Source organism: Salvelinus sp. IW2-2015, linkage group LG18 (assembly GCF_002910315.2).
Source record: "Salvelinus sp. IW2-2015 linkage group LG18, ASM291031v2, whole genome shotgun sequence".
In the NCBI taxonomy this organism is placed as follows: Eukaryota; Metazoa; Chordata; class Actinopteri; order Salmoniformes; family Salmonidae; genus Salvelinus; species Salvelinus sp. IW2-2015.
In genome coordinates this window covers 16,146,802-16,157,550 of record NC_036858.1, presented here as the reverse complement: position 1 = coordinate 16,157,550, position 10,749 = coordinate 16,146,802, and the positions used below count along the sequence as shown (strand labels likewise).

At 41.1% G+C, this 10,749-nt stretch overlaps 1 protein-coding gene across 1 annotated transcript in view; it reads left to right on the top strand.

Moving 5' to 3' along the window:
• The first annotated feature begins 9,482 nt into the window (after positions 1-9,482).
• LOC111977642 (phenylethanolamine N-methyltransferase) overlaps positions 9,483-10,749 on the top strand; it is a 4,121-nt gene continuing 2,854 nt past the window's right edge. Inside the window, 3 exon segments of the mRNA XM_070448685.1 lie at positions 9,483-9,532; positions 9,534-9,560; positions 9,562-9,605. Of these exon segments, the coding sequence (XP_070304786.1) occupies positions 9,483-9,532; positions 9,534-9,560; positions 9,562-9,605 (121 nt within the window).

Here is a 10,749-nt window from a genome sequence, read left to right as displayed (position 1 = left end):
CTGAGACTGGTTTAATATAAATTGCCAATTGAACTACCATTCTATAAACGGTATGCTGCGGGTGTCCTAGAATGGACACAGTACAGGAGCTAGATCAGGGATGGGCAGTTCTGAAGGGGGTGGGGGCCACAAAAACTCATGAGGAGCCGCTGTGGTTTGTGGGTCTGCATCCATACCCACACATGCAGTCAGACGGCCCTAGCCTTTTGGGGGCCCTAATCAAAATGTTATTGCAGCCCACCCCACCTTGCGAGCAAAACATTTTAGCGGCTCCCCTCTTGAGAGCGACGAGAGAAAAAAATGATATTTTAAAGCAAGTTTGCTGCAGTTCTACAAAAATGTTCATGGGGCTCAATTATAACTAATTTCATGCAATTCTACWAATTTTGCCATCCCTGAGCTAGAGGAACTAACCAGGGTCATATTCATTAGTGCACAACGTAGCCAAACATAGAAGAAGAAAAAATATACGCAAAATGAAAACAAGCGTTTCTTAAAGGGGCAATCTGCACTTGAAACAATAGCAAAGCGGGCACCCCACCACAGTTTTAGTGAAAAGCCAAGGGATGGGGCTGGAGAAATGTAACCACTCTCAATTTCATTGACAAATCTATGGATGCAAGCACTGACCATCCATGATATCAAAATTAGAGTTTTAACCATGTTTTCAGGCTCTACAGTGTTTGTTTACATTGTGAACTAACATTAGAGTAGATCAAGATTATATTTTGGGTTGTGATGGGATACGACAGTTGGTCAGGTAGTCCTTCCTTCTTTCAATATGTTTTKTTCCGTTTGGTGCCTAATGAATACGACCCTGGACCTCTTCTTTGATATATGAAACAGATTTTGGAGAAAGCCTGCATTTATGCCTAAAGACTCTCAACTGTTGTGTACTTTGGGCTGGATTCAATCGTCTATCTGTGTTTTCCACTGTTCAGGCTGTGAAAACCTTCATATCAAACAGATGTAAGTAAATGTGCTTGTGTACCTGTGCATACGTGTATGAGTACTCCTTTCACTCTGCCCCTTGTCTACAGTATGTTTATGGCTAGTTTCATACCCGGATCTATGTAAGCTTCATGTTTTGACAGGACACTCAGTCTATACAAAAATGAGGCACACGCACTGACCTCTCTATGATCTGACCTCATACCATTGAAGCCCAGAGTAAGCCCTTTAAATTGGATCTCTGTGGTATCTGACTGAGGGGATTTTCGGAGTAACGGGAAAATGTGGAGACAGTACCCTCGTTGACTGTGGTGCAAATTGAATAAGCTGTGCACATTTTTCCTGTCGTGCTTTGATGCCTCGCACTGTTGTCTTTCATAGCGTTGCTAAATGAATGTCAATAGAGTCCTTGTGTGTGTGTGTGTGTGAGTGTGTGTGTGTGTGTGCGTGTGGCGTGTGTGTGAGACAAAGAGATCTTAGACAGTCTCAGTGCCGATGAGATTGGAGAGGGAAGCAGGTGTTATTCATTGCTTTAAATGCATTTATTGCAAGTTTATTCAAATACTGTAACAGTAATTCATAAATTGCAACATTTACGAGCCTTTGAATTTCACTACCTAGCAACGTACGTTTGTAATGTCACATGCGTTCATATTAGCTATTTAAAAAAAGCTTTAGAATGGCAGTGTACAAGCGTTCAACATTTACTGGCGTCATACAACAGAAAACTTAAACTGGAACACTCTTAGTGACTGGTGCATAAAAAAAGTTTTTGCAAACTACGCCACCAAATTTGAATTAACCCCGACCGCTACAAGTGAGTGGAACAGCATAAAACACTTTCCCCCATTGGGACGATGCTATTCTACCCGCACATGCATGGTCCAATGAGGGCCCCATAACCATTGAACCAGCATGGACTAGCCCGTGTTTGGCTTGGTGTGGGCTAGCCTGTGATGAGCTAGCCCGTGTTGGGCTGGTGTGGGCTAGCCTGTGATGAGCTAGCCTGTGTTGGGCTGGTGTGGGCTTGGTGTGGGCTAGCCTGTGATGAGCTAGCCCGTGTTGGGCTGGTGTGGGCTTGGTGTGGGCTAGCCTGTGATGAGCTAGCCCATGTTTGGCTGGTGTGGGCTTGGTGTGGGCTAGCCTGTGATGAGCTAGCCCATTTTGGGCTGGTGTGGGCTTGGGGTGGGCTTGGTGTGGGCTAGCCTGTGCTGCGCTTCCATGAGATCACAGTAATAATAGTTTTAACCATATTTTGAGGCTATATATTGTATGTTTACAGTCCTCTTCTTTGTAAACAATGAATAAAACCTTATATTTTGGGTTATGATAAAGATAGACAGTTAAACTAAGCTCATGAGTTGAGTTGAGTTATATCCTTCAAAATATAAATGGGTAAATATCAAGGATGATTGAACAGCTTCCCAAAACCCAGACCGTAGCTTTATTATTACTTTATATATTACTAAGCTCAGCATTTAACACCATAGTACCCTCCAAACTCGTCATCAAGCTCGAGACCCTGGGTCTCGACCTCGCCCTGTGCAACTGGGTCCTGGACTTCCTGACGGGCCGCCCCCAGGTGGTGAGGGTAGGTAACAACATCTCCACCCCGCTGATCCTCAACACTGGGGCCCCACAAGGGTGCGTTCTGAGCCCTCTCCTGTACTCCCTGTTCACCCACGACTGCGTGGCCATGCACGACCTCCAACCTCAATCATCAAGTTTGCGGACACACTAACAGTGGTAGGCTTGATTACCAACAACGACGAGACGGCCTACAGGAGGAGGTGAGGCCCTCGGAGTGTGGTTCAGGAAAATAACCTCACACTCAACGTCAACAAAACAAAGGAGATGATTGTGGACTTCAGGAAACAGCGAGGGAGCACCCCCCTATCCACATCGACGCTACAGTAGTGGAAAGTGGAAAGTTTAAGTTCCTCGGTGACACATCACGGACCAACTGAATTGGTCCACCCACACAGACAGCGTTGTGAAGAAGGCGCAGCAGCGCCTCTTCAACCTCAGGAGCTGAAGAAAATTCGGCTTGTCACCAAAAGCACTCACAAACTTCTACAGATGCACAATCGAGAGCATCCTGTCGGGCTGTATCACCGCCTGGTACGGCAACTGCTCGCCCACAACCGTAAGGCTCTCCAGAGGTAGTGAGGTCTGCACAACGCATCACCGGGGCAAAACACACTGCCCTCCAGGACACTACACCACCGATGTCACAGGAAGCCATAAAGATCATCAAGGACAACAACCACCCAAGCCACTGCCTGTTCACCCCGCATCATCCAGAAGGCGAGTCAGTACAGGTGCATCAAAGCAGGGACCGAGAGACTGAAAAACAGCTTCTATCTCAAGGCCATCAGACTGTTAAACAGCCACCACTAACATTTAGTGGCCGCTGCCAACATACTGACTCAACTCCAGCCACTTTAATAATGGGAATTGATGGAAATTATTAAAAATGTATCACTAGCCACTTTAAACTATGCCACTTTATGTTTACAGCCCTACATACTCATCTCATATGTATATTACTGTACTCTATACCATCGACTCATCTGTGCCTATGCCGTTCTGTACCATCACTCATTCATATATCTTTATGTACATATTCTTTATCCCTTTACACTTGTGTGTATAAGGTAGTAGTTGTGGAATTGTTAAGTTAGATTACTTGTTGGTTATTACTGCATTGTCGGAACTAGAAGCACAAGCATTTCGCTACACTCGCATTAACATCTGCTAACCATGTGTATGTGACAAATAAAATTTGATTTGATTTGATTTATTATGATGTAGTTATTGGATGGGACTGGGATTGTGTTATGAGGGTTTGGAACTTTAAAACCAATTATCTCAGAATCATCTTTTTGCAGAACCTTACAATCCCCTCTCTCATAATGACTGACAAAGCTCTACAGTATGTAGAATAAAAGGAACACTTTACCGTAGCCTTGCAATCACCAAATACCAAATGCACCACATCATTTTATTACCAAGGACACCACCATATTTGACATAGATTACTTCAATGTAGATTTTTCACTATTGATATTTCAAAAACTATAAACAAAATTAGCAAAAAAAATGTCAATGAAGCTGTAATGGTAGATTGTAAAATAAATACTACTGCTTTTTAAAWTTTTTGAAAAATACTTTATTCATCTACTGTATTTTCCTTACAGTTCTTCTTTATCCCAACCCTTTCGAAAGACTTATAAACACACAAAGACAGGTAGCCTGGTGGTAAGAGCGTTTGGCCATTTACCGAAAGGTTGCTGGATCGAATCCCTAAGCTGACAGGACACAACTGTTGTTTTGCCCCTGAGCAAGGCAGTTTAACCCACTGTTCCTCGGGCGCCGAAGACGTGGATGTCGATTATGGCAGCCCCCCGCACCTCTCTGATTCAGAGGAAACCCCATGTATATTATGTATTTAACCCTCATACCACCAGAGGTAGTGTGTTTATTCAATTCTTAAATTTTTTCATACATTTTCAATCGACTTGTTCTTAATTAAATCAAATCAAAATGTATTTGTCAAATGCACCGAATACAACAGAATACCCGAACACCGAATACAATACCTTATAGTGAAATGCTTACTTACAAGCCCATACTGTAACAAACAATGTAGTTTTCAGAAAAATACATGTTAAAGTAAAAAATAGATAAGTAAAAAATAAGAAATAAAAGCAACAAATAATTAAAAAGCAGCAGTGAAATAACAATAGCGAGGCTATATACAGGGGGTACTGGTACAGAGTCAATGTGCGGGGGCACCGGTTAGTTAAGGTAATTGAGGTCATGTGTACATGTAGGTCGAGTTAAAACCTCTTAATTAATTAAGGATCCAACCCTTTTTTTTCTTCCAATTTTCGCCTAAAATGACATACCCAAGTCTAACTGCCTGTACCTCAGGACCTGAAGCAAGGATATGCATATTCTTGATACCATTTGAAAGGATACACTTTGAAGTTTGTGGAAATGTGAAATTAATGTAGGAGAATATAACACATTAGATCTGGTAAAAGATAATACCATCTTTGAAATGCAAGAGAAAAAACATAATGTATTATTCCAGCCCAGGCGCAATTTAGATTTTGGCCACTAGATGGCAGCAGTATATGTGCAAAGTTTTAGACTGATCCAAAGAACCATTGCATATCTTTTCAAAATGTTGTATCAAGACTGCCCAAATGTGCCTAATTGGTTTATTAATACATTTTCAAGTTCATAATTGTGCACTCTCCTCAAACAATAGCATGGTATTCTTTCACTGTAATAGCTACTGTAAATTGGACAGTACAGTTAGATTAACAAGAATTTAAGCTTTCTGCCCATATCAGATATGTCTTTTTTTTGTTACTTACAACCTCATGCTAATCACATTAGCCTGCGTTAGCTCAACCATCCCGTGGGGGGGGGACACCGATCCCGTAGAGGTTTTAAAGTGACTATACATAGATAATAAACAGAGAATAGCAGCAGAGTAAAAGAGGAGGGTGGGGGGCAATGCAAATAGTCTGGGTAGCCATTTGATTAGCTGTTCAGGAGTCCTATGGCTTGGGGGTAGAAGCTGTTGAGAAGTCTTTTGGACCTAGACTTGGTGCTCCGGTAACAGAGAGAACAGTCTATGACTAGGGTGGCTGGAGTCTTTGACAATTTTTAGGGCCTTCCTCTGACATCGCTTTGTATAGAGGTCCTGGATGGCAGGAAGCTTGGCCCTAGTGATGTACTGGGCCATACGCATTACCCTTTGTAGTGCCTTGCGGTCAGAGGCCGAGCAGTTGCCATAACAGGCAGTGATGCAACCAGTCACCTTTGGGGTAATTTTGCGCCTAACACTTAATTACGCCCAACACCTAATTGCGCCCATAATGATTTGATAGAAAGGTGCAGTTCTCTATTCCTTCCAAGACCAGATAGACAGATAATCTGCAGAGATATAACAAGTGGTAGAAAAATTACTCAATATCATACTTGAGTTAAAGTAAAGATACCTTAAAAGAAAATGACTCAAGTAAAAAGGAAAGTCACCCAGTAAAATACTTATTGAGTAAAAGTCATAGTATTTGGTTTAAAATATACTTAAGTATCAAAAGTAAACGTAATTGCTAAAATATACTTAAGTATCAAAAGTAAAAGTATAAATCATTTAAAATCCTTATATAAGTAAACCAGACGGCACAATTTTCTTGTTATTTAAATTTTTACGGATAACCAGCAGCACACTCCAACACTTAGACAATCATTTACCAACGAAGCATGTGTGTTGAGTGWGTCCGCCAGATCAGAGGCAGTAGGAATGATCAGGGATGTTCTCTTGATAAGTGCGTGAATTGGACCATTTTCCTGTCCAGCTAAGCATTCAAAATATAACAAGTACTTTTGGATGTCAGGGAATATGTATGGTGTATAAATATCATGTTTTTTTTAGGACTGTAGTGGAGTAAAAGTAACAGTTGCAAAAAAAAATTAAATAGTAAAGTAAATGACAGATTCCCCAAAAAGACAACTTCAGTAGAACTTTAAAGTATTTTACTTAAATACTGTCCACCACTGGATATAGCTCCCCATGTATTCGCCTAAGATTGTACTTTTTCTATAGCACATATCACATGACAGTGTACAAAACCAAAATGACATAATTTTTTGGCATYTACAAATTTGCCAATGGTATACAAACTCTGTAAATTGTATAATTACTTGATAGAACTGCAATACAGAGCTCAGATACACTCCAAATCTACAGTGCTGTGAAAAAGTATTTGCCACTTTTTTCAGATGTTCTCTTTTGTTTAAATATTTTTGATACGGAATATTATCAGATCTTCAACCAAAACCTAAAATTAGACAAAGGGAACCTGAGTGATGCTTTGCTGCCTCAGAACCTGGACGACTTGCCTTAGTAGAAGGAATCATGAATTCTGCTCTGTATCATAGAATTCTAGGGAGAATGTCAGGACACCCGTCTGTGAGCTGAATCTGAAGCACAACTGGGTCATGCAGCAAGACAATGATCCAAAACAAACAATCAGTCTACATGAAAATGGTTAAAAAGCAACAAATTTGAAGTTTTGGAATGGCCTTGTCAAAGTCCAGACCTCATTTTATTTTTGTATTTTTTTTTAACCTTTATTTAACTAGGCAAGTCCCAATTGAGATGTTYTGGACAGACTTGAAACGAGCAGTTCATGCTTGAAAACCCACAACTGTTGCTTCMTTAAAGCAGTTCTGCATGCAAGAGTGGGCCAAAATTCCTCCACAGCGATGTGAGATTCATCAACAACTACAGGAAGCATTTGGTTGCAGTCATTGCAGCTAAAGGTGGCACAACCAGTTARTGAGTGTAAGGGGGCAATTACTTTTCCACACAAGGGAATTGGGTGTTGCATAACTTTGTTAATTAAAMAAATAAAATAAGTATTTTTGTTGCTGTTGCTATTTGTAAACTTACGTACCGTTTATTTAATATTAGGCTTTGATGGAAGATCTGATAACGTTCACTATCAAAATATGCAAAATTAGAGAAAATCAGAAAGGGGGCAAATTCTTTTTTTTACGGCACTGTACATAGAACGCTGTATTGGTGTGTATTTTCCGAAAAGTAGTTATTCTAGGGAAAATAAAAATATAAGTATTTATTTGAATCCATATTTCTCTGGAGACATAATGTTAAGTTATACATACCACCAGAGGGTGGAGAGGGATCTGTATCTGTGATTTTGACCACATAGACAGATCACCTGCAGAGATGGAGCACCTTATGGTATGGTTATGGTTATAACTGGTAAAAAATAAAWAAAAAATGATGAGCCTAACCTGTACAAAATTCAAATTACCTTACATATGCTTTGTTGCAGTCAAAACAGCTCATATAAATGTGTCAGTGGTATGAATACTTTGTAGTACAGAAACCAGCTACCCTGGTATATGTACACATAGTGCTGTGTTGGTGTTTATTCTCCTATAATATCCTCAAATATTCTATATATGCATATTTTGATGGTATTTGGGTTGCTATACCATTTGGTTTGAAGTGTTTTTTGAGGATAGGTCCCGCCCTACCATTCCCATTATTTCACAAGCAGCGATGCTAATGCTGGTAAATAAAGAAAACAAAGATATATTTTTGGTCATTGTCTCTCAGGATCAACAGATMAATCACTTTATGTCAGTAAAATGATGTATATTTCAAAATTAAATGTACCTCCCCTTCATATGGCAGTCGTTTTCAATACATGAATATTACAAAATGAAAATGTACTTCAAAATTCTCTAAACTAAATGATACTACAACAAATTATGGTAAATCAGCTTTTTAGTACTAATGTGGACTGTACTTTGAAAAAAGCTGCACATTATTTAAGGGAAACATTTATAACTTTGTTTACGGAATATGCAAATAACTTTAATTTTGCTAAAATAACAGTATTTTTTGGTATTTGTTTTTATTTCAGATTACATTAATTACATGAATATTTATGTTTTGATAAGAATTAAGTTAATATTTTTGCTATGATTGTTGCTTTTTCTAATAGTTTCTTCTTGGGGTCAAAATGACCCCAGTTAGTAATCCATGTATGTAAAATATGTTGGTAGGATGAGGGTTAAATGGACACAACATTTCTCTAGACATTTTTCATTTGAGTTGTAGCTGTCTTTGTTAGTACAGAAGTCTTAAGTGACATTTCTTACCTCATCCATACAACAATCCTTGCCTTCCACTTCAATATCTCTCCAAACAGCCCAACTTTCCTCTCCGTCTCCCCCTGTACAACAAAACAAAATGGCCATCTGACTGATAATTCACAGTGATTAAACCTCTATGTTTGTTTTTGCCTGAGAGCTCTTTTTTGCGATGGGGGAGATAAGAGAGTCTATAAGAGCAGGGATTGAGGGCCTTGAAGTGCTTGTGTGGGCAGCCATTAGTGGATTTCCTTGGGGAGAAAGCCCTCTGTATGATGGTATCAGTACCTTGTGCTAGGAGAAGTGGAATAGTGGATGGCCCAAAGGTATCAGGTGGTCACACCGTCCGAGAAAGAGGCAGAGGGGATCGCTATCTCGTCTGATAAGAAAGAGAGAGAAAGAGAGAGAGAGAGAGAGAGAGAGAGAGAGAGAGAGAGAGAGAGAGAGAGAGACTACCCAAGTTAGGAACACAGACAGACATAGACAAGCCACGCCAGACTGAACACCACACACACACACACCACACACACACACACACACACACACACCACACACACCACACACACCACACCACAACACACAACACACACACACAAGCCACACACACACAAACAACACACACACACACAACACACACACATGTATTATATACTGGCGGAGACCGAGACTGTTTTTCACTACCTGCTGCCCACTGATGAAAGGGCAGCAAAGGAGAACAGAAAGGAGTGGACGGTTGGGAAGAGAGGGGTTTGATAGAGAGAAAAGGCATGACAGGAGGCGAAAATGAAAAGAAGAGAAGATGAGAGAGAGAAGGTATGGCGGCGATGGTAGTTGTTACCAAGGCTTTTGTCCCAGCCTATCTACAGTATAATACTGCCACGGGCGGATTTGGGACGCGGAGACGATCGTACCCTGGAACTAGGATTCTGCACAGGCTTTTACCGAGGGTGAGTGAGAGTTGTGTGTGTTCTTAACGGGATCAGTGTGCTGCTAAAGCAGTTTTTTTTTTGATTTATTTCACCTTTTTTAAACAGGTAGCAGAGTTTGAGCGCAAGTTTATTTACCACTACTGGACTGGCCCAAAGATAAAGCAAAGCAGTTCGACACATACAACAACACAGAGTTACACATGGAATAAACAAACATACAGTCAATAATACAGTAGAAATAGTATATATACAGTGTGTGCAAATGAGGTAGGATAAGAGAGGTAAGGCAATAAATAGGCCATGGTGGCAAAGTAATTACAATATAGCAATTAAACACTGGAATGGTAGATGTGCAGATGATGAATGTGCAAGTAGAGATACTGGGGTGCAAAGGAGCAAGATAAATAAATAAATACAGTATGGGGATGAGGTAGTTGGATGGGCTATTTACAGATGAGCTATGTACAGGTGCAGTGATCTGTGAGCTGCTCTGACAGCTGGTGCTTAAAGCTAGTGAGGGAGATATGAGTCTCCAGCTTCAGTGATTTTTGCAGTTCTTTCCAGTCATTGGCAGCAGAGAACTGGAAGGGAAGGCGGCCAAAGGAAGTGTTGGCTTTGGGGGTGACCAGTGAGATATACCTGCTGGAGCACGTGCTACGGGTGGGTGCTGCTATGGTGACCAGGCGGGGCTTTACCTAGCAGAGACTTGTAGATGACCTGGAGGCAGTGGGTAAGCTTAGCTTACTCTACTGTCCGACTGCCCCATGCTGGGCTCGAATCAGTGATCCTCGTCWTCACAAACACACGTGACCACCCTCCTTGACAACGTTCCAACGGTTTGAGCTACAGAAAAATAATCTATCTGGATAGCTCCATCCGRGASATTTCAAGCTTGATGTGGAGGGAGCTTCCGGTACGTTCTTAACTCCGTTACACTCACCCCTTCTTAACTCGCCACACAGTGAGCTACTCCAGCCGTTGAGTTGAGCCCAACTGCCAAGCCGGGCCACGGTACCACTGTCTGTAACAGGGGTCAGCATGTAGCTAACAGCTTCCTACATGTTCCGACTGCCCCATACTGGGCTCAAACCAGTGATCCTCTGCTTCACAAACACACGTGACCGCTCTCCTTGACAACATTGCAACGGTTTGAGCTATCGAA